At 43.5% G+C, this 25,038-nt stretch overlaps 1 protein-coding gene across 11 annotated transcripts in view; it reads right to left on the bottom strand.

The window, feature by feature from the left end:
- Nucleotides 1–1,567: 1,567 nt before the first annotated feature.
- The window catches only part of Parp11 (poly(ADP-ribose) polymerase family member 11), a 45,147-nt gene continuing 21,676 nt past the window's right edge, over nucleotides 1,568–25,038 (bottom strand). For 2 of the 11 annotated variants that reach the window (XM_006987870.4, XM_076568023.1), the window contains exons 2-9: nucleotides 24,145–24,265; nucleotides 22,032–22,160; nucleotides 21,160–21,280; nucleotides 18,555–18,630; nucleotides 15,260–15,332; nucleotides 15,043–15,173; nucleotides 5,940–6,091; nucleotides 1,568–4,230 (exon numbers count right to left, since the gene is read on the bottom strand). In XM_006987870.4, coding sequence (XP_006987932.1) covers nucleotides 3,914–4,230; nucleotides 5,940–6,091; nucleotides 15,043–15,173; nucleotides 15,260–15,332; nucleotides 18,555–18,630; nucleotides 21,160–21,280; nucleotides 22,032–22,157 — 996 coding nt within the window. In that variant the 5' untranslated portion in view covers nucleotides 22,158–22,160; nucleotides 24,145–24,265 and the 3' untranslated portion in view covers nucleotides 1,568–3,913. Of the gene's footprint in view, nucleotides 4,231–5,939; nucleotides 6,092–15,042; nucleotides 15,174–15,259; nucleotides 15,333–16,990; nucleotides 17,180–18,554; nucleotides 18,631–21,159; nucleotides 21,281–22,031; nucleotides 22,161–23,933; nucleotides 24,048–24,144; nucleotides 24,266–25,038 lie in introns of those variants that run through there. The other 9 variants (XM_016006399.3, XM_076568022.1, XM_076568024.1 and 6 more) reach the window with 7 other exon arrangements.

Below are 25,038 nucleotides of genomic sequence, written 5' to 3'. Positions count from 1 at the left end.
ATGCCCCCCCCACTCGCTCAGCTGAGGAGCTTCCCTATGCCCCCCCCACTCATTTTCCTTATGACAACACTATTCCTGCTATGCCCCCTCTTTTGCCCTCTCTGTCTTCATCTCTCACCTTCTCCCAGTCTGCCTCCTCCTCCTGCCCTGCTCCTGCTTCTCTCCTGGCCAGGTCCAATCTGCTGGCCATGATCAGTCTACTACTTCTTCTGCTCTGGATTCTTCCAGATACCTCTGGCTGTTTTCTCTTTCAGATCTACAATAAAAACCTTCCCCTTAACCATATCATAGAATGGTCATGTCAGTTTATAGAACCAGCAAATCCCAGGAATCCTGTTTCCACTTCCTCAACACTGGGAAGGCAGGCATGTGCACCATGCCTGGCTTTTCCCAGGGTTCTAGGAGTGTGAACCCAGGTCTCCCTGTTTGAATGACAAGCGCCTTCCCTACTGAATCGTCCCCAAATAGTTTTTAAGCATTTGTTTTTATTGTTATTTTGTGTGTGTGTGTGTGTGTGTGTGTGTGTGTGTGTGTGTGTACAATGTGTGTTTGCATGTGTGTGTGTGGGGGGTATGAACACAAAAGTATAGACGCCCAGGGATACCAGAGGCACTGGACTGCCTGTGGAGCTGGAGTTACAGATGGTTGTGAGCTGCCCAAAGTAGGTGCTGTGAACCAAATTCCGGTCTTCTGGAAGAGTAGTAGGCGCTCTTAACCACTGAAACATCTCTCCAGGCTCCCCAAAGCAATTTTAATAGTAGTAAAGAGCAGACTGGGCAAATCCTGTAATCTGATGCCCGGGAGTTAGTTAACTTACCTGGGCTGTGCACAGTTTGAGGTCACACAGACTATGTAGTAAGACATTATCTCCAAAGAAATTAAAAACAAAGAAACAAACAAATAAATAAAGTGAAGCTGAACAAGCAAGATCCCCTTTCTCCAAGGAGAGAAGGAAGTCTAGAGAGAAGGCTGCTGCCAGGGACAGCGGATGATTACTTCTTAGGTGACTCTTGGATGATCCCTCCAAACATTCGAGGTGACTCCACAGCCTAACTATGCCAGGAAAAGTACCTATGAAGATGGCACACTTACTATCAAGCAACGGCCAACTCAATGTTTATCACAATGATGCTTACCATCAGTTGAACATGTAGACAGGAAAAGACATAATTTTAGGGGTTGCAAACCGGGCCATGGTCACAGGTGGCCTTTGTTACATTTAGCAAGGCTGACTGTGGACAGCTGGGAGTGCTAGTGAGTGGAAGTGTCTGGCACACCCCCAGAACTGACCCACTGGACCAGGACCCTTAAGGGAAGGGTGATGTATCCACCAGGCCTTGATGTGTTCCAATTTCTAACAGCAGAGGACATGACTTCATCCCCAGGTTATCTGATCAGCCATTGCTCACAACAACCTAAACAAAGACTAAGAGGACCTGGAATGAGCTCCACGGGAGATATAGGCAGCAAAATCCTGGAGAGTCTACGAAGTCTGAGAGGAAAATTCCAGTTGGAACTGAGACCCAGAAATCAGAGGCACACACACAGCACACACCAGCAGCCAAGACCTGATATAGAAAACTTTAATCAACAATTGTGGAAACAATACACTCAGACATTAAATATCGTAATTCTCCATCATCACCACCACCACCAGTCTGGAAATAAAATGATCCATTAATCTCAACTGTTCCTGGTGGGAGATAAAAGATTTAGGAAAATGTTTTCCATAAACACATTTCTTTTTACCCCAAGTGTAGACTCCACACAGAGATAAGACAAGTTTGTACTCAACGGAATTTATTCAGCCAGCTTTGTAGCACAGCTCACCACTATGCAATGGCTTCCCCCACTCTCCCCTCCCACTGGATTCGATGAGCAGGGGAAACGATGGTCCACTATACACTTACCAGACAAAACAAGTAAAAGTTTAACATGAGTGAATTCTATGTCGTTATAGTTTAAAACACATATCAAATCACATCTTTCTTGTAAAAGGGGCTGGCAGTCCACCAACAATGCAGTGCTTCCTTAGGGCGACCCTGTGACGGATGTGCCCTGCTGCTCTCATGCAACCCACAAAGGAGACTGACTGCACAGACCGCCTGCTTTCTCAGTCACCTTGACACGGACACACAAGTCTAAAGGAAACAACCCCAACTACAGGAGTCATCCCATTCAAGTACTGAGAGAAGTGTGCATTGAAAGCTGGGGGAGACAGCCTCGAGAGAAGAGGGCCTTCAATACTTCACATGAACACAGCTGTAGAAGAGATGGTTAGATCCTGAATGCCTAATGCCTCGAACACTGGTTTGGTGAGCAGGTAGGCAGCCTAGCCTATTTGCCTCCAGGCACTTCTGCAGTGACTACAGTTGGTTTTAAAATGTGTCCTTTCTGTCCTTTCTTAAACCAGTGGTGGACCTACTCATTGGAGCCAGGAAGTCATTACTGCCACAGTGCTCCCAAGTATTGTGCATACAGTTTTCTGTGTGCTGTTTATGTACTACCCACCGTACACATGTTCAGGGCTATAAGGAAAATCTGGTGATATACGAAGCTGAAAGAATCACCATCCCTAATCCTGTTCTACACAAGTATTTTTTCTAGATGCTTCCCAGTTCAAATGATAAAGAGAACAATACAGGCAGGGGTACCAGAAGCTAAATTGTGCTCACTTTATCTCAGCTAAAGCTGAATGGGGATAGTAGAGACAAGATGCAGTATTGAGAGTTAGGCAAAGGTTCTGGGTGAATGGCCTGGGGAGTGATCTTTCCCATGGGGAATTATGGAAAACTCAATGCTGGGTAGACAATCAGACAGGCAGCTCCTTGTCTAACACTTAAACACCTGGACAACACCATGCTAGGATGTTGTCTAACCTCTGCTAGAACACCGGCGGGCAGCAGGAAGCTGGTACTGTCCACTTCATCTTCAGGACAGCACAGCAGGGAAGCGGAGAGGCAAAGCCATGAGCACAACTCTGTTCTACAGCTGCTCAGGAGTTGGGATCTGTCAGTCGCTACTCTAAAGAAACCAGACTTCTTCCCAGCATCCCATGCTCTTCACATACAATCATTCAAAACGGAGATACCCAGCTACTAATACATGTGGATTTTAGGAATCACAGTCGAACAGCTATATGTGTGTGGGGGGGGGGGGGCGTGGGGGGTGGACATAGATAAAGCCTCTTAGAAATGATCACTGCAGGGCCTGGAAAACAAAGAGAAAATAAACATCTTGGGGCAGGGACCACAGAGCAATTGGGGCTGAACTGTGAGCTAGTGACCACTGGCAGCCACGGTCAGCTCAACTGTGGGAGGTAGGTGAGAAGGGTGTGAACTGTTCTAGGGCTGCAGCCCGCCTTCCCACAGCAGTGGGAAGCAGGCTCTGTCTTGGTCTCTCTTCTGCTAGCGTATCTGCCAGCATGGCAGACAATACCTTTGTTTCTTTCCTCTGGGAGCACCAGGGCCTGTTTCAGGGTTTTAATGCCCCCTTTAGAAGACCAACAAAGGGACATGCTCATTGACAGACAATAATGCCAAAACTCAATTTATAAAGGGCTGGTTCTCCTACTGCGGAACGCAAGCTTAAATCACTTGACCTGATACAAACATGTGACCTTTGAAGACCACCTGGCCTCGGTAATGAGACCTAACCCGTTTGGTTTTACGTGGCTCTCATTGATGTATGTTAAATGGCAACAGTATTGGTCTTTAACAAAACTGTAACTGACAGAAACAGAACAACATGTAACCAACCTGACAGCCAGTACTTCTTTATATATCCAGCCGCATTCTTTCCTGCATCTGTTTCAAAAGTAGCCAATATTTATATTTAGCGGCTAGAAGACAGGGGGCCAAATCCTCCTGCAACGAGAGAGCAAAGCTTTGACCACTGAGCCTGGGAAGCGGGGTCAGTGAAAGTCTATCAAGTACTCTGGGTAGATCTGGTTGGCATCAAACACCACAAAGATCTTTGGGTTCCAGGTGTCATCCACACAGCTGTCATACAAATTCACATAGCTCCCATCTTTGGAAGGAGGTCTCATGTATTTGGAGTCTCCGTTTATGTAATCCCCAATTAGCACTCGAGCAAGAAACATGGATTTATAGGTTCTGAACAGATGTCGCTGCTGCACGCTGACCCCGTGGATCTGGAACGTGTTACCGTGCTTGATGTCATCTTTGCAGAAACGGCTGGAGTACGCAGCGTCTCTAGCAAAATAGGTTCCTTCAACAGAAAGGGCCAAGGTTACTTTGGAGAAAAGATGAAAGGCGGGGACAACATTCTGAATGACAGGAGAACAGACATGAGCAGGGGCAGATGTGGGACCTCCTCCTCTGCACACCTAAAGAACAGGACACAATTCCCACCCTCACCCCATGGGGGCAGCTGTAGGTGTCCCATGCCTCACTAGTGCCCTCTTGTGCCCTGGACAAACTAGGTGCCACACTTGTGTTTCCAAAAGAGCTTGCAAGGCAATCCAGGAAACAAAACACAAAAGCATTCTGGGATGAGAGGTGTGGCAGGTCTGGATTTCACTGGAGGCCGTCCTCCCCAGCTGGGTCCTTCCTCAACCTCTTCCCCATAACCCTCACTCAGCATCCAGTCAAGCTCTTTAGAATACTGCTCTATCCAAGGAGCTCACACCCAAGAGGCTGCTGGCTATAACAAGGGCAATCCAGAAGTAACTCTAGAACCAGGAAGTATACTCAGGAACAAAATTCTGAGACTGTACAAAGCTACAGCTGTGTCTTGGCTCTTCAGTCTCCCTGGGGCCCATGGATCAAAGGCTTAATCTTCTGGGAGCTTGGTGCTAATGAGAGATGTGGGGACTTTAGAGAGGGCACCCCCTTAGAAGGGGATTATGAACCAAAGACCTTCTTCTTCCTTACACTTTCCATGGTCCAGCTGCCAGGAGGGATGGACAGTTCACTTTATATGACATACTCTGCCATGATGGTCTGCCTCAAAACAGGCTCCACAGTGCCAATGGAGCACAGACTGAAATTTCCGAAACTGTGAGTCAAAGTGAATCTTTCCTTTTTTGAAGCTGTCTTGGGTGTTTTGTTACAGTAAGAGGAAGCTATGGAGCACATTTTTTCCTGCCTGAGCATTCCTGAACACTGTCAGTTACTGTCATGAACGCTCAATAAAACGTTCAACGCTCTAGAAATGATTGACACAATCAATCAAGTGCCTCATTCTAAAACATTGGACGCGAATTGCAAAGTCTCATAACCAATCAATATTGATGGAACTGGTGTCTGACTTTTCTGACCTCTGACAGCTACAGTGAGCAGCCCTTATCCTTAAATTAATTCACTGCTTCAAAATTAGCACCTCCTAATCCTACACGCGGGGAGTCAGCTCTTGCTGGAAGTGAGGCACGAAGGAAGGACTGGGAGAACAAATGCCCACCCTTACCCTCCTCAGCTCTCTCCCTATCTGCTAGAGCCATGCCACAGGGTGGAGAACAGAGACTTGCATGGCACTAGAATTAAGGTGGAGTTTTACCCATTTTTCCCTTTAGTGTATGTTGATATTCTTACCTATCATTTTCTAACCAGCAAAACCAACCAAACAAAACACCCAAACCACTAGATGCTCTACCAGAGCGTACTTAACGTGTTTCTATCACTCTGTGCATTTGCTATGGAGCAGTTTGGTGTGTGTAGGCTCATCCATGGAAAGGGCTGACTCAGAGACTACAGGTACTGCAAAGCTTCTCTAACAAGGCTCCTCGTCAGGATAGCCAGAACCCAGGCAGCTACTGACTATGGCAGATGTGCAAGTCCCACTTCCAGCCTGTCTGAAACTAGAGTTCACTAACTTGTAGCTTCATCGCTGCCAACTCTGAATCATAAAGCAACTGATTTTCCCTAGAGAGAGGGAATGCTCCCTATGATTGAACCTGGACCTGAGATTTGGATTATTACCTTTTCCAAAGACAGCACCGTGTACACCATTGATTCTCCAATCAAAGTTGTGAATGCAAATTGCTTCCACAAATTCACTGCTGGTGCCATGAAACAGCATTTGCTCATTGATCTGAGGGACACCTCTCTTTTTCTTGAGCTGAGCCTTTTTCCTAAAATCATAAAACATTCAAATACAAAAACACAGAAAAATATACCAGTGAGTGGTATTTCTTAATTTAAAATGTTAAAGGGCAAAGTTCAAAAGAAAGGGTGAGATAACAATATAAACAAATTATACAAGATAAATGAGTAGACAGAACAATTCTAGCAAAGAAATTGTTTCAAATGCTCTGGGTTACATAAATATCATGTCATCAAATATGACAGCTATCAGTGAGGTGTGGTACTTAGTGCTTGTAATCCCAAGGTACAAGAGACAGAGACAGAAGGATCAGAAGTTCAAGGCTATCCTAGGCTAAAAAAAAAAAAAAAAAAAAAAAAAACATTTTGAAGTTAGCTTAGGTTGCATGAAACTACTTAAAAAACAAAACAAAACAAAACGAACAAACCAAAAAGTATAGCTAACATTGAGACTGAAGGCTAAAAATTACATCCAAAAAGACCGAGCATATAGCTGAGGGGTACAGTGCTTGTCTGGCATGTGGGAAAGCCTGGGTTCCATCCCAGCACTGTGGAACGAAGAGGAAAAGAGGAAAAGGGGAGGGAGGTCAGCTGATCATCTAAAGCAGCTAAGCATTAGAAATGGTTACAAATGAGACTAGAAACAAATAGTACAAAGTTCTTAGATATTTAGACAAAGAATTCTGTCTTTGAGCTGGGACCACATTTTATTCTTTTATACCCACAGTCTATGTCAGTGACTGAATTTTAAAGTTTAAGGAACATCAAGCTCCAGTTTAACATTCTCCCTAGTAAACAAATCTTCAGTGCATCAGAGCTGGAGGACAGATCATATTAATAACAGAAAGACAAAACCAAAAGGCCTAAAACTTTTGTAGAAAAATGGGTCCTTATCTACTTGTATATGAAAATAAAAAGCAGGAGCCAGGTATGGTTAATTCCAGCACTCATGAAGCAGAAGCATGAAAATCTCTGTGAGTTCGAGGCCAGCCTGGCCTACATGGCCATAGGTACAGGGTGAGACCCTGTCTCACAAAGACACAAGTTCAATGTAATAAACTAGGTCTAGGTGCACTGAAATATAAAAAATAATAAGCCTAAATAGAATGTTGTAAAAATCAATGTATTTCTCAAAATGATACTGTGTGTTATATAGACATACATACCCATGAAGTAACAACACAAAACTATAGGCCAGAAAACATCTCCTTTTGAGAAGAAACAAGAAGAGCTTAGGATGGAATAAACACTTTGCCTCTATCAGAGAGATGTGAGATAAAGATAATGAGCCAAGTACTGGAATGTCAAATCTGATGATGGGAATATGGGGTTTGGAAGCTATTTGCTGCATTTGGGGTTTTGAAATGCTTCACCCAAAAGATATTTAAAATAGGGCACCCCCTTACATCTTTGCTAGCTCACTTGAGCTATGCCTGAGACTTCCTTAAAAACATAATACATGGAAACACAAAAGCACACGCAGGACCGGTAAGCGGCCCTTAGGATTTTAAAGAGGAAGGTTCAGCAGGAAGGCTGAGGCACACAAGTCTTCTGTAACATGAACCATGAATGGACAGCAAAGCAGCTTTCTGGAAAAGCCAAGAGTTGCTTAAATCCATTCTAACAGGGAGGACTTGTGGCTGGGTCGTTCTGTGACCAACACTAACTGCTACGAAGTGCATTCATCCCAACAATGGACTAGAATCCACATCCATGTCTACTGACTGGCCTATGATATTCCAGACAGCCACTCCCCAAAAAGCTATGAGCAATTCCCTCAGCTTTGTTCTCTGGGAAATACACATTATCCCCCCAGCTACTCCTCACAATTCCAGCCCTTTCTCCACAGCAAAACACCTTTACTTAACCAGAATTTGCTGGATACCTCTTAACTTACAATCCTTGGGAGGGAACAGAATCCCAGCCAGCTGGTGTGACCAGAGACACTGCACTGGGATAACAGTGTCATTGAATGTCTCCCATACTATGTGCAGTCAAATAAAATTCTCAGAATTTTTCAAATCAGACCTCTCCCAGCTAATCATATTGGGACGACTGACAGATAAACCTGATACTTGAGACTTATTTCAGTTTAAAAATTAAAGTTAATTAGCAAAGTAAAATACCCGTATTATAAATTGACAAATTTTATTGTAACAGGTGACTAAAACACATGGATTCAAATGATGACAGAAATGAAAATGCATATTCCTCAGAGGTCATTTAGTACTATTTATCAAATTTCAGTGCATGGGCTTTGATGTAGAGCGACTGTCTTTCCAGACCACTGCTCATACAGGAGGGGATGCATCAAGCAACTCTTCCATTCACACAGTAACAGCACATTTCCACTAAGAAATTCTACCTGGTTTCTTTTTCTAGGACTGTGTGTATGAACTGTCTCATTATTATTTTTTTTTTTAACAATGCACATATACTTCCCTTAACAGCTAATGGAAAAGAATGCTTTAAAAAAGTAAGCTATCTGTTTTGGTCCATTTCCAACTTCCCAAAGTCTTTTGGACTCGAAGTTCCCTCAGAATTCAAGCTGCCCTTTCTGGTTTTGAATCCTTCCTGAGTGTGACAAGCAACCCACACCTTCACTAAAGTGCCTGATAGCGTTGCTGGGCTGAAGAAGCAAGCAAGCTTGACATTCAAGCCTTCCCAAAGGACTTCTCACCACCTGTTACTCATCCTCTTTGTACCATCACCTGGATCATTGTTTCCGTCACAAAAAAACTTTCTCAACCACTTTAGAGAGGCTGAGTTAAATTATCCAAAAGGCTTTCTCTATTAAGTTTGGTATTCACTAAATCTATATCGTGATGGTTGTTTTGTGGAAGCAAACACCTGATTAATACATTTACCTCTAGAGTCAAGGTTTATGAGCTGTAATGACTAGATTCCATTCTAAAAAAATGAAGATATTTGGGGCTAGAGATGGGCTCAGAGCCTAAAAGCGCTTACTGCTCTTGCAGAGGACTCAGGTTCTGGTCCTAGCACCCCACTAAATGATTCATAATCACTTATAACTCCAGGTTCAAGTGCTCTGGTGCCCTCTGGCTTCTGAGGGCTTCTTACAACTGTGGCATGCACAAATTCATGCAGGCACACACACATAGATGTTTTTAAAAGATGCTCACTTGTCATTACATGTCGGACACAGGTTAAAGCGAATCATGGTTTGAAATGTGCATTTCATAGGTATTATAAACAATGAAATAAAGAATCTTGTGTGGAAAATTCCTTTACACTGTGTGACTATATATCAACATAATTGGCTTAATAAAGAAGTTCACCAGCCAACAGCTGGACAAGATAAAGTTAAGGGAAGAGCCAAATAGAATGCTGGGAAGAAGGGTGGAGTCAGAAGAGTTGCCAAGAGACACAGTGGGAGCAAGACATGCTGGAGGACAGGTAAGGCCAGGACATGGCAATATACAGATTAATAGAAACGGGTTAATTTAAGTTGTAAGACCTAGTTAGTAATAAGCCTGAGCTATTGGCCAAGCAGTTATAATTTCTATTAAGTCTCTCATGGTTATTTGGAAGCAACTGCTGGGACACAGAAAAACCCCATCTACAGTCTGGCACTGAGCATCCGCAGGCCATGAAACACTGCATGGCTACTGGAATGGAGGGAGCACATATACCAGCCAGAGGCAAAGTAGACAGGGTGGTTAAAGGTTTGCACCCCTACTAACAAAGCCAGGAAATGTGGGCTCACAAACCATGCCTTTGGTCTTCCAGAAACCTGACTCCTGAATTAAACTTGCAAGGAAAGACATAAAACTACAGTAAATGCTTCCTAACCCTACCCACTGGATCAGACCGCATTTACTTCTCAATCTACACAAAGGACTGTGGCACACAGCTCTCAATATTGTTGTCTCAATATTCGCATCCTCTAAGGATCGAAGTTCCAAAAAGCCCAGTCTCTGGCCCACACACTGTCACAGAGCAGCAGTGTCTCCATGCTCTGGACTGAGGACATTCATCTGGGTTTAAACCAGTGGCCCTCCATTCCAGAGGAACATCAGAAACATTGTAGAATCGGGGGTTCTGAGTCAGTGGATCTGGATTGGGTGATGGATCCTTCCACCTGTTAAAGAGCCCCAGAGAGGGCTCTGATACACAGCCAGGTCAGGCATCTCTGCTTGATCAAAGCCCACATACTTATCAGACAGGGGCTCTCACTGCTCTAAGACTCTGCTACTCCAGCCATGTTTACCTTGCTGCTCTTCCCCTGTACCTCTCAAGTAAATCACATGCAGCTCCTCTTGGACTCCTCCAGACACCCACATCTGGACTCCTCCAGACACCCACATGCTCTACCTTCACCTTCAGCTTAACCCTCAGTGTGGGAAATCCTGTGGTTCCCAGCTCTTCTGCCCCACTTCCCACAGTGGGCACTGAAGTCTCTCCTTTTTCTATGCCCTTTATCTACATCTCCACAGTGCTTCACTCTATGTAGGTGACTTCACTTATTTCACCATGGAAACTGAAAGGATTACAGTCTGTAGGATAGCCAGGCTCTCACCTCCACGTAAGTCTAACTGGACACGTGTCTACCTCTTCTCTGGCACATGGTCATTGAATCTCATCCCATCATGCTTCTTTCAGAGTTTAATCAATCAACTGCCCTCCCCTCTTGTCCTGTTCTCTCACCTCTCCTTTTCTGTAAGTTTCTTCCAATTATAATGTTAACCATTAAAGAAATAATAATAATAATAATAATAATAATAATAATAATAATAATAATAAACCCTAACAGAACAAAAATACTCTTCTCTTTACCCACTTTATTTTCTCTCCACCTTCCAATGCCAAACTTCCTGAAGGAGTTGTCAAACATTACTTATCCACATGACACAACATCAAATAACTTTCCCTTTCATTATGGTTTGTTTCAAACCCCAAGAACAAGCCTAATATTCATCGTCCCTGGCACTTCCTCAGGATGTGACCCTGCAGATTACCCTCTGATTCCATTAGCTTCTGCAACTCGACGTTCTACTGGTTTCCTTTCCTCTGCTCATACTCTCCAGAGTCTGGTCCTCTTTTCTTAATGTATACACACATACTCTGGTCATCTTATCATTCCTAGTTGCTAGCATCCCATATCTTCTAGCCTTCATCACTAGTCTAGATCAATTTCCTGATGCAACCATAGAGTATCAGCTGCTACTCCCTCCCATGGTCTCTACAAAGACAAAGTCTTCTGTTTACTCGTATTCCTTTAGTCAAGTAAGACAAACCAGGATCTGGGAGTGGCACTGCCTGTCTTCCTCACTCACCCAGTGTACACCGAGAATCATACACCGAGCCCTATGATCTTACATCGTCAATACCTCCAAACCACTGCCTTTGCTCCACCACAGCAGACACCACTTTGGTTGAAAGGCTGTCTGTCCAAAGTGTCTCAGTTTAATTACAGAAACCATTTCCTCAACTGCTCTCCCTGCTTCAAGCTGTGACTGTTTTACATCAGGGCTTTTCAACCTTAGCAGAATGCTATTTGGGGATGGAGAGGTTGTTGTTGTGGAGGCTGACCTGCATACTGTCAGATAGTTGTCATTCCTGACCTCTATCCACCAGCTGCCAATAGCCCCTATACTCCACCACAGACAATCAAAAATATCTCATTGCCAATGTTCCTGGTAGGAAAAATCACTACCAGCTGAGAGCCACCACCTTACAGCTTTTCCTACAGTATTGCCTGGTGAATTATCTTTCTAAACTCTCTCTCTCTCCCACCTGAAGTTTTACAGACTTTCCACTATTTCAGAAAAAACAAACAACAGTAAAGCATGACCAGTTTGGCTTCTAAAGTGCTGCCTGGAAGGCACCTGCAAATTTTAATTTACGGTCTGGACATTGACTGGGAGCTACGGAGGGAAGCTGCAGTCAGCTAGTGGCACCATCAGCTCCTACGTACTCACTTCTTGACTAAGTTTCTAATGCTACTCACCCCAGGGTTCTTCTATGTGAAAGTCTCTGAATTTTCTGTGTTCTAATTTTTAGATATATTTTGGCCCATGATGACCCATGTCTAAGATGCCCTCCTTCTCCCTGGCCCATGCCTAGTATAAATAACACCAGCTTTAGGAAGCTCTCCTTAGTACCCCTGTTCACTACACACACCCTCCTTTAGGGCAAGGGGGAATCAATGCCCTCACTTTGTGTTCCCATACATCTTTGTGCTCACCTTTACATCTCGGTTAGCAGTGGCCTGGTTCTTTGACCTACAGACCTATACATCATCAAATCCCTAGTACCTAGAATACTGCCTATCACAAAGTGGGGGCTAAGACAACTTGCTGGGAAGAGAAGGAGAGAAGTAATAAAGGAATGCATAATATGTAGCGAGGTGGACTCACTCAGGGCCTGGCTATCCAGATGATGAGTTACAGCTTACACGTCAATGAGACCAGGGAGGCTATTTTAGTTCTGCAGGGAGATTTCTGAGTGACAGGTTGCCTATACCACAAGCCGCAGTATTTTGCACTGTCATGGCAGGTGTCTGTGGGTTGACATTACAGAAGATCACAAAGGGCATAAACCAAGGAAAATTTCTAGTAAGTTCTTAGTATAAAATGCTATAGGACTCAGCACTACGTTTTTATGCTTTTCCTGAGAGCTCTGAAGTATGAAGATGAGTATGAACTCCACCTCAGAGACTGAAATTAAGAATAATAGCAACAGGGGCTGGAGAGATGGCTCAGCAGTTAAGAGCACTTGTTGCTCTCACAGAGGATCTGGTTCAGGTCCCAGAACCCACATGGCAGCTCCCAACCACCTACAGTTCCAGGGGACCTGACCCCTCTTCTGACACCATGGGCAGCAGGGGTACATGTGGTGCACATACATACATGCAGGACAAAACTCACACACATAAAATTAAATGTCTAATCATTTAAAGAATAAATAAGTTTCACCAACTCACTTCAGAAAAACTAACTGAATCACTGAAAGAATAAAATCATAGGGAGCAGAGGCTTCTATTTTCCCCTAAATAAATTGAATAAAACCTTCTAAATTCAGGCGAATTCAGTGACTGACAGAAATATAAGGTTTTTGGTCAAACACTCAACACTATAAAAAGCACGAGCTGAAAGCCCCACTGTTACTATAATTTCTTACAACTGAGGCCCAGAGACTTGGAGCCACAGAAGAGTTCCATACGCCATTAATGTGATGGTGAGCTTTGATTGAGGACTTTACATAATGCAGAGTACCTGGAGATGGAGTCTCATTTAGGAGCAGTTTAGATTAGGCTGATCTGTGGGCATGCCTTTGAGGGATTTTCTTGGCTAAGTTAATTGGAATGGGTCACTGTGGATGACAGGAGAATCTGAGTAAGAGTGGAGAAAGCAAGCTGAGCACTAGTAAACATTCATTAATTCAAGACTTGACTGTGGATGTTTATTTATTATATATAAAGTGTTCAATCTGCATGTACACCTGACCACCAGAAGAGGGCACCAGATCTCACTACAGATGGTTGTGAGCCACCATGTGGTTGCCAGGAACTGAACTCAGGACCTCTGGAAGAACAGCCAGTGCTCTTAACCTCTGAGCCATCTCTCCAGCCTGCTTCAATATTCTTAACCTTCATCACCACCTTGACTTCCCTGAAATGATGGACTGTAAGCTGGAATTGTAAGCCAAATAAATTCTTTCTCCCTTAAGTTGTTTTGGTCAGGATATTTTACCATCGCAACAGGAAACAAAACTGTAACAATCACCAAAGGAAAATCAGCCTAATTCTCAAGTACATGCAAATGAAATGGTGGACAGAAATACGTTCCAATAACAAAGCAACTGACTATGTGTGGTTAATCTTGGTCTGTTTTTGGCAAATGTTTATTTGTTTGATTGTTTTTTTGAAAGTCTCACCACAGAGTAGTGCAAGCGGCCTCCAACTTGCTCTGTAGCCCTTGAACTCACAGTCCTGCTTTAGCTTTCTGTGTGCTGGGCTAACGGGGTGTGCCTCCTCATCTGCCTGGGTAGCAAACCCTGACAGATGTTGGACAGGATCACAAGTACACAGGGCTTATTATGGTAGAATTCTACTTCTGTGTTGATTTGAAATTCTTCTGAGTAAACCCTTAAAAGCTTATAATAAAAATGTCAGAAATCAAATCTCATCTACAAATGTTTATTTAAAATATTTCAGAGAACCACTTATTTAAATATCATTTATTACAAAAGTACAACATAACAGGTTAATTTGGATAACAAATTAAGTTTTAGGTAATAAGCTTTATATTTAGGTTAAAGGCACACTGAGAAATCTAACAGTCATTACTAATGTAGATTTAGAAATGAATAGAGATTTTTAAATCCACAGCATAAACTGAGTGAAGCAAGAAATTTGAAGGTAAATTGTAAAGTGTTCTTTCAAACAAAACAAGCAAAAAGCTGCAGGAAGGATACTATTAACTATTTGTTTGTTTGTTTTTTAAGTCAGTATTTCCAGAGAGTTCTAATTCAATCTAAAGTGCTGAGGCAAGCAGCCTCAGCAAAGCTAAAGAGCTCCATTTCAACCTCTAGGATGCAGTTTCAGACCTAGTGAAGGCGGAGCTTCTCCCACTGTGCTGGCTGAACGCATTCCAGGAGACCCTGTGTGCTGTCTAAGGATGGAGAGAGGGCCAAGGGCCAGCAAGGGCCACAGAGATGGCTCGGGTGTTAGGAGCACTTAGTCTCTCGCAGGACTCCCATAGGCTCACAACTGCCTCTAAGTCCAGTACCAGGGGACAGAATGCCCTCTCTGACCTCTGCAGACACCACACATGCACAGGCTGCACAGACGTACACACAGGCAAAACAGTCACACCCATAAAGCAAAATAAATGCACAAAGAAATTAAGGCATGGCAAGAGAAGGGCAGCAGGAGAACACAGCTAACCTTGTGTGGCTATCCCCGCAGTTTGGAAGAGTGAGACAAGGAGAAAAGAGGGACAGGAAACCCACCTACCTGCAAAAGAACTCCCATAAGTCTAAGTTTTGAATCCTTTGAATCCTTTTAATTCGGTTCCGATCCATTGTTTTCCCAAAGAGACTGGCAACTTCGTTATATTCATGGGTTTGGTTCTGCAGGGAAACCAGCTGGGAGAAGAGGTTTGCAGAGTTTAGCAGTGGTTTTCCCACCTACTGCCCCAGGATGGCCTGTCCTACAGTCCATCTGCCCTTACCTGGTAGGGAACCTCAGTATTCACATTCTCCCAGTGGGTTGGCATGGGGATGGCCTCATTTTCACAGATGTAACTTCAAACAGCAAAAGACAGAGCAGAGATTCAGAAGCAGATAATTAGTGTTGGGGATTTAGCCTTTTCTCCACAGCTGAGTGTTCTGTTTGCAATGTATTCATGACAAACTCAATTAAGTTTAACCTTTGGCTTCACTTAAAAATATTTACTAAATGTCTACTTTCCTAATTTTTAAATGCTGAGTTATAAATTTTGATAGGAATACACAAATCTACATAGCTTCAACACTTCAAAAACTGCTAATTCAATTTCTTTTTGTTGTGATTTCTATAAAATGTGAATAATATTTTAACCAAAGAAAAGGAATTTCTAAGAAAAATTAGGCTGACTTAAAACAATATCCCAAGCATCTACGATATTTGTATTGAATGAAATCGGAACCTCCAGCAGCCACTGCTGTCCTCTATGACCTGACTCAGCCCTCCCTTCCCGCCTCCTATTTCCTCAGACAGGGCACCCTGACTTGCCGAGTGCAGTCAATTACTCGGCAGCAAATCTTTAAAAGCCATGTAACATGGTCAGGCCACAGGACACCAACGCACAGATGGTGGCAATGGAGGTTCACCGGGAATGTAAAACAGGCACACTAACCTTCCTCAGAAACTCGGAGTGAGACTAACCAACTTCAACCTATCCTTAGCTCACTTCTGTCAAATTATGGGGGAAACCCCAATATAATACATAATTTTTTCAAGATTTTTATTTGTATGTGTGTGTATCTGTGTACAAGTGTGCTTTCACATGTGTAGGTGGCTTCAGAAGCCAGAAGAGGGCATCCAATGCCCTGGAGCTAGTCACAGTCAGTTGTGAGCTGCCTGTGTGGATGCTGGAAACCACTCGGGAAGGTCTTACAAGTGCACTAAGTACAGCGTGGGAACCTTTGTTCCTGCTCCAGGCAGTGTTCTGGGCAGTGCTGACTCTTCAATCCCCCACACAGTCACTGTTTCTAGACCCAGACGTCCTTTAGAGCTTCCTTAGCTTCAGAAAGCAGAGTTTTACTCAACACAAATGGTAGCACAAAGCACACATTTTTGCCCCTAGGTTGTTCTGTTCATTTAATCAATTCTTATCATGATCTTTATCAATACGAATGCAATCTCCTCATTCCCAGGGCCAAGGGGAGTCCCAGCACATGGCAGACACTCAGTTAACACTCAATAAATAAATGCCTTCTCTGCTGCACACACATGCAATTCCGTTCATCTGTGCATGGCCACGGGGAGCAAGAGGTAATGTGCAGTCCAGGTGCAGGGAACGGGAGCTGGGGTACTTCCACGGTGGAACATCTTCCCTAGGCCTCTTTAGTCACTAGGAGCTTGATGTGTCATCTAGGGACTGCCCAGAGGGGTTCTGCATTGATGCAGGAACAAAGTGGGCGGTTCCCTAGGATTTGGGGCCCAAATAACAGAAGAGCTCGGAGATAGAACTGTAATTTATTTAGCCGCTTGCTTCTGGTGATACTTAGCTTGTTTCAACTTCTGTGACTCCATTCAGAATACTGCAAAGAACAAATCTGTCCATTTGTTATTTCCTATGTCCAGTAATTTATTATAGAATGACATCTCTGAAGTGGCATTTCAGAGTCAAAGGATGCATTTACTGATGGCTGTGATAGATACTGTCTAAATGGAGTCTTGGAACACTGTACTTACTAACCTTCTCACCAGAAATGTGGAGGGTGCCTATCTTCCAGCAACCTCTCCAGAAAGGCATTTCTTCCAGTTTTGAATTTCAGTCAGTTAACAAAGGACTCTGGCATAATTCATACTTTCCTTCATCATGAGTGTAGGAACATTGTAGCAACATTCAAATGGTCCTAAGAGAGTCCTAGAAGAACTTCAAATACTATAGGAAATATTATTTAAATTAACTTAAAACACTGAGTTGTTTTTTGCAAGCTCTCCATTTTCTCCCACTTTGTCCAATGTATCTTTTAGCTATGGGGGCAGGGCTTAACTAACTTGTATGGACCCACAGGCTTAACAGGACACACATTTGCCAGGCTTGTGACGAGAGCCCAGTGTGGTCTTCGTCAGCACCTCCTGACCCCCACCCCCTTAGCTTCCACACTTAACTCCTCCCCTTTCATTACAGCCTCAATTGCTGTCCTCTGCTGTTTACTCCCCCACCCTTGTGTCTTTGTTCTACAGTTGGTACACCCTGGGACAGAAGAAAATGTTTGACCCTAGCATGGACTTCTCACCCGCTCCTCAAAGGGATACCGGCTATACCAACACACAACTGTGAAACACTTCCTGTTACTCTGTCTCATTCCTGTATTCTATTCCTGGCACTGAGGAATGCATACATGATGGAGCAGGTAAGAACAGATTCTCTGTGTCCCAGATGCAGGAAAGCCTTCATTATCTTTTAAATCGTGATGTTAAAATATAAGCCAAACTTCTTGAGAAAGAACACTGAAAGTATTTCCCTCCTTACTAGTCCTTTCAATTCCTTTCTCTGCTCGACTTTCTTAAGAGCTCCTTGGAAGGAGCAGCAGGGCATTCCTTACAATTCACACACTACTGTTTTCTTTCCAGCTGCATCTTAAGTTCTCCAAAGAAAAATAATTCGATATTCGCTTGAGGAATCATTCTAGAAAACAGGAGATACACTCTTGGAGTTTTCCACTTGTCTTCCATTCCTATGTGCAACAATATTTATTTGCCTCTGGCACTTCACAGTTTTTTAGTCTGTATATGGCAAGGGAACCAAAATGAAAACATGCAAGCTGGATCCAGGGAAGATGTACTGCCGCCCGTGGTAGAGCATCCTCCCCAGGTCTCTAGTCAATGTGGACTGGGGTTATATCTAAGAACTGCCCAACAGGGATCTACATCAGTGCAGGGGCAGACAACATGGGCAGTTCTCTGGGGTTTAGGGTCAAATATCTGGAAAGCTCTGTGAGAGTATGTCCAGTTCAAATTCAGCTTAGCTCAATAGGCCATGTTAAGGGTTTTAAACAAAAAACACATGGCATCTTGTAATTATTATGCGCACTGGTCTAAGAATTGAAATATATATATACATATGACAGAAGAGAATGAAAAGAAACAATGGCAGAAGACAATGATAATTTTATCAGCAAATGAGAGGTTTAATATTGGAAAAATCACTGTTAGTCCATGAGATGAATATTAGTCTACTTGATCTCCTGCCAAAGAGTAAGAAAGAGCAGGGAGAGAAAGGCCCGCTCTTTGTGCTACCCCATTTACAATACCTGAAGGCACTGATGGAGAAAGGAGCCCTTTTTATCAGGCGCTGTTTTCCAGTGACGAGATTCATCTGCTTCATTTCTGAACACAAAGACAGACATATCAGATGAGCCACAGAAACACACAGTGCTCCCAAGTGTCATGCAGCTTAGTAGCCACAATACATGGTGGCCATGTGGCTTTGGGAGGAGCTGACAGCTGGGTAGTTATGGTCTTCCATCATCCACCTATTCATCATGTTGTAAAGGTGCCAGTGCAGGGCCCTGCTTCAGTGATTGATCTGGGCCCACAGCACGATGCTCCTCTCACAGCCTGCTCTATGTGCAGGGTGTGTACTGCTGTGCATCACACCTCAGGTGATGATGACACTAAACCACAAGAATTCTAAAGGCAGGAGACTTAAAAGCATAGAAAGACATCATACTAAATCTTCCATTGGATTTGTTACATGGAGAAATGCACTCTGGTTTCTCTAAAAATTTGGAAATTAGAAAGGGGTACATTTCCATATAACATTTGCACAACTCACACAATTTCAAAACTGTGCGTTTCTTTACTCTTTAAACTGTACACCTAAACCAAAGAAAAGGAAAAGAAAACCCGTCCAGAGACAACACATATTTACACAAAGATGGCAGTGACAGAGGCTACTATCTAGTTAGCATCTTCCGCCTGCACCGTGGCCTTGGCAGTGTGTACCAGGTCCCGTTTATCCTCCAGGCAGGCAGTAAATCTTAACAAACGCCACTGCATTTGTCAAATGTGGGCTCTGCCACTCCTGCATTCTCCTAGACTCGGCGCACCACGGCATTGCCACCACTCAGGGAAAAGCAAGATCGTCTCAGGACATGGCACAAAACCTGTGGAATCTTCTTCACAGACAGAAGCTGGACAGTGGCAAGATGGCTGGAGTTAAAGGTCCTGGAAGCAGTCTATGGAAAATGCTAGCAGCTGCACCCTAGACCGGCACATTTGTTTGTCTGTTGCCACATACCACTGCCATACTTTACTATGATTTTTTTTGTTTTTTAATTCAGGGTCTCATGTAGGCAAGAACGGCCTGAACACATTAAGTAGCTGAGACTGGCCTTGAATTTGTGATCCTCCTATCTCCACATCCTGAGTGATGGAATTCCAGGCATGTACCATCATGCCTGGTTCATGCTGTGCTGGGGTTTCATGCATACTAAGAAGGCACTCTACCAAGTGAACTACATTCTGAGCATCTACAAAAGCATTTAGGAATCTTCCAGAGTATAGTTCACTAGTGAATATTCTTAGTCAGAAGTGGCCTGCTGAATTACCTACCACACACTTCAACAATGGCATCCCCTTTACAAAGCCTCAAGTCTGTGTATATCACACTGTGTCTGTTCTGCCTCCAAAACTGTGCTTGTATACAGCACTACACAAAACACTAGTAGCATCTGCCAGACACCTTCTGCTGGAATAGAACACCAATGTCAGCATTCCTTATGAGAAGCCTGCTTGCTTAATGCTACTGTTTAAAGTCAGGATTAATTGGAAGTAAAATGAAATTGTTTTCACTCTTTTCAAATTTAACTTATTATCTATTCTTTGAATCATTCTTGATAATCAGCAATTGCAAGAAAATCAAGTTTGGTAGGATGGTATTTCTTAGCTATGTCTATACTGTCCTTGACAAACCCCTTACCACTTCTGGGAAAGCATTTCAGACTTACACTCCATCCTCAGCACACTGCTACCACCACAGTCAGAAAGACACCACTCAGCAACTGGGAAAGAACAGCTAGAAGACCAAGTGTAGAGTGACTACATGGGCAGTTATTAAGAAGCTGCCCATCCCAATCTCCTTTGCCTCAAGCCATACACAGTGGGTGAAGGCAGCCTGAGAGTCACGGACTGAATCCAACAGTTTTCATGAGACACCTGATAACATGACCCCACATGGCGGGTGAATCCAAAGAGGCACAGGTCTAAACTGAAGCTGATCGGCACAGTAGCTGGGTTCATCTATGAAGGAGCCAGCGAAATGAGGAAACATCAGGAGCAGTATCCATTGAAGAGGCAGCCATCTAAGCAAACTACCAAACAGGAAGCTCATCTGGCTTCATTTTGGTCTTGAAACAACTGCCAGCTACCAGTGACTTTCTCGTTTAATATCAGTTTGATGTTTAAGATAAAAAAAGTTCCCAATTCCAATCAATGTCCAGGGATGGGGTGCTGAGTAAAATAAGCGCTATAAGCTAGGTGCAGCAGTACAGGCCTGAAATCCCAGCTGCTCTGGAGGCGGAGGCAGGAGGATTGTGAGTTCAAGACCAGCCCAGCAATGCACAGAGACCTCATCTCAAAAATCAAAACACGAAACAAGAGCTATAAAGAGCTTTACATGAACTCAAAACACACAGCCAACACCACGTATGTTAACACACATGAACACAGAAACATGCTTTTATAAATGGCAGTGCTGCTCAAGACTAACAGTGCAGTTTTACAGAGCTACTTCTGCATAGAACAGGAGGATTTACTTCATGCTTCAAGACATCTTGGCTAATCCTAAGCTGCAGACTGCACTGTGCCGATAGTCTAAGAACACTCTAGAAACAGACAACTAGGAGGGAAACATACCTGCAAAGTCTATCTTGTAGCTGAATTTGGAAGTAGTAAAGGAAATGGAGCCACAAGGGTTTGTTTTGAAGCTTTTTTCGATATCTTCACTGCTAACTGAACATTGAATGTTGGTATCCGGCTTTAAGACAAACCAGAAAGTTGCATTTACCAGCTGTTCACGGTGATGGGTTGGCCACAGAAGTGGAGCTGAGGTCACAGTGACAGAGAACAGAGGAATGAAGGATGCCTACTGCCTCCTGTTCTACCTCCCGCACACACAGGGAGCACAACCAAACCTGCACGTGGAGAACGATTAACGGCATCCAGGGGAAAACAGCTACTGTTATGATGGTCTCTGCGACAGTCACCTCACATGTCATCACGAGTGTCACACATTACCTAATGATTACACTAAGTGGCTCAAGTACACCTTTCACCAGCCTGATAACCAAACAATGGGAGGGGAAAAAAATCCCCAATCTACAAGTTCTTGTGTGGAGGTTCAAACCTCAGCTAAACTCTCTCTGCCACTTGGACCAAGCAAATGAGCTTTCCTGAGTTCCCCGTTCTTTGACAGCAGATGGAACAGCGCCATCTGCTTCACAGCTGTTGTGAGGACACCCAGGATGCATACAGCACCTAAGAGGACACCCAGAGCTTCCCACCCTCTGTTTCCATCAGATCAAAGCTGGATGTGCTTGTATGCGCCAGAGTCCATCCCCCAGGCCTGCTCCCTGTCTAAGCGTACCACTGCTTCTAAGAGGCTACTGCCAGGGGGAAGAAACAAGACTTCTGGCTACTTGGGTTTCCATCAGGGCTGGTCTCTGCAGGGCCCCGTGAACATGACGACACACCAGCGAGCCCTTGCCTGGGAAGCTTGGCCAGGGTACCTGAAACATGTGCCACTTCCCACACTCCGCCAGGTAGAACCAGCCCCACTGCGTGTCTGATGTGTCCATGTCATCCACATCACTCTCCATCTTCTTGGGAAAGAATTCCTCTGTCTTGTGAAACATCTTCTGGAAAGCCAGTGAGAGGTAGAGGAGGAAACACCCATTAATGACCAATGTGCTTGCTACGGAACATTCTACTTCATCACCAAGAACCAGGTTCCAACTTCTTTCCCACAGTGACATTTGACAGCTATCTGCAGACTGGCCTTGAAGATAAGCAACTTAAAATGTTAGTGCTGCTTAACACATCAGGCTGATGATCCTCCTTGGGTGGGATAAGTCAATACCCATAGAGCCCCAGGAAATAATTCATCATTCCCTTGACTGTCAGGTGCCCCTGCACCACAACTACTTAAGACCAGATACATCTCTTTTTCTATTTCGAATAGTCATCCTATTTAATGTCATGAAGAGACATTTCAAAAATATGACCTGAGGCATAAAAAAGGCTATAAAAGGAAAGAATACTATAATAATAAAGTTTTAGTTAAAATATATCTATACTTGCTTTCATAAACACATGGATATAGCATGAGTAACACATGCACACATGTACACAGGAAGGGAGTTTGAATAGATATGATAACCTGTCATAGTGTCTTCTAAGCACCAAGATGTTAGGAGGGTAATGACAGAGTGACGACAATCTCTGACCCTTATGTGGCTCTTACTATATGTCAAGTGTTGTCTAAGAACTGCAGAGATGACTTATTTAGGCTTAACAACAACCTATATGAGACAGGTACTCCTGGTAGAAATTAGGAAACTGAGACAGAGAGGTCACACAATGGGGAAGCTAAGCTCAGGCAGACTGGCCTCAGGATCTGTACATATAGGCAACATGTTATATTGTTTTATGCTTCATGATCAATGGGTTATAATGTTGACTAGAACATTAACTCATGTGTACCTAATCTTTGAAAAAAGAATTGACATTCTTGGGTGGAAACTGTGATGAAGTCACCAGAAAAGGGACCAAGTGGCTGATCAAAATAATTAACTTCACTTGGAACTTGACTTCCTATCATCATTCTCTAAAGGTTTTTACATTATTGATTTAAATTCACGCAACTAGTCTAGTCTATGGCCATATCACTCTGAACATGCTTGATGTCCAAAGCTGAGAAGGGTCAGACCTAGTTAGTACTTGGATGGGTGACATCCCAGTCTAGACTACAATAGAGAAGCTCTGTAGCTTCTTATAAAGGAGATGTAGAAAAAAACTAAACAAAGCACTTCCTGGGCATAGTGGCACATGCCTTTAGCCCTAGTATTCAGGAGACAGAGGCAGGTATATCTCTGTGAGTTCAAAGCCAACCTGGTCTACAGAGTGAGTTACAGGACATACAGGGCTATACAGAGACACCATGTCTCAAAAAAACCGAAAATACATAAATGAATAAATACATTTAATAAATAAATAAATTTGTACAACTAGCATATGACTTGCAAAAAAGGCAGAGTACTCAAGCTGAAGGCTTGTCTGCCCCCCACAGGCATTCTCTTACCTTCCTTTTCCAGAGTTAACCAATGGTATCACAATGGTATTACAATGCATCTCTCAGGGGTGTGTGTCTGTGTGTATGTGTGTGTGCTATAGAATCTTGTATATACACATCTACACTGGTGATATACCAAAAATATAATCCCCTATACCTTTGATTGTTTTTAACAAAGAATCTGGATTTCTCAATAAGCTGAAAAATATTTTTATGCCACTATATAAAATGTAAAAGCTGTGTAACCCAGGATAAGTTTCCACTATTTTGTCTAGGCCACATTCCCCAACACAGAGTAGAAACTAAAGTTCCTTCCTTGCTGGGTAGTTAGGATGAGTACCTGTGCTCCGTGAATGGACTAGTTAATTTTGATTTTTTTATTCATGTCCAGCAACTTTCCAAGGAATACTTTTCTGATATGTCCTTGGTTTCATTCCTTCCTGTTTTACAACTGCTGGAAAAAACAAACAAACAAACAAACAAACAAACAAAAAACAGAACAGAACAGAAGAGCCTGGTATCAGGGTTCCAGGTTAGAATGCACTATTTACCTTGTGTGTCTCCACTGGATGATAAAGATGATGACTTAGAATGTAGAATCAACGGTCCTGCTAACTAGTCCACACACCCACTCTCCTCTTCCAGCACTCTTCACACTGCTTGGCCATTGCACTGTGAGAGAACAAGAAAGAAAGCCAGGGGGACCCAGGGTTAGTTCTTGTTTGGGAAATACCCTGAAAAATTGCAAAGACAAGCTTGAAGCAAATACCTAAGATAATACTGGGCCATGGTTCGGTATTAGAAAAGGAACAGAGCCACAGAAATATTCCCTCCTATGGCTACAGCCCAGTGTGTGCTCTGTGCTTTGACTCTGCGCCTGAGCTGGCACTGCAGGCCAGTCTACAAGCCAGGCACTGCAGCCTGTCCCAGCTACTGAGGTTGAAGTGGGACCATCACTTGAGTCCATGAGTTCAAGGCCAACCTGAGAAACACAGTGAGATCTGAGGGAAGGAGAAAGGAGAGAAGAATAGAAAAAGAGGGAGGGAGGACAGGAAGGGAAAGAGGGAGGGAGGAAAAGAGGGAGGAGAGGGAAAAGAGGGAGGGGAAGGAGGGGAACTCCCTGCCATAAATAACTTTGACTTGCTAGGCCAATTCCCGGTCACAATTTATACTATTTTTTTCCTCCATAGTCCCATGTTCAGGAGAGAGAAGACATTACTTTCCAATTAAAGTCAGGGAAAATACAAAGCAGCAAATGGTATGATTATTTTGTCTAAAATCACAGAGTGTGCAATACAGAGAAGATTAAAGAAGCCCATGAGACATGCTGGGGTTCTATCTCCCTCCAGGTGTCCGCCCCTCACCTCATTTCCACCAACAGTCAGTCCTCATCTCCTTTGCTGCCAAGCTTCACAGATGCACTGGCTTTCTTTCAAACAATTCAT

The sequence above is a fragment of the Peromyscus maniculatus genome, chromosome 3, assembly GCF_049852395.1.
Source record: "Peromyscus maniculatus bairdii isolate BWxNUB_F1_BW_parent chromosome 3, HU_Pman_BW_mat_3.1, whole genome shotgun sequence".
Classification (NCBI taxonomy): Eukaryota; Metazoa; Chordata; class Mammalia; order Rodentia; family Cricetidae; genus Peromyscus; species Peromyscus maniculatus.
The sequence above is the reverse complement of the archived record's forward strand: the minus strand, read 5'-3'. Positions and strand labels throughout refer to the sequence as shown.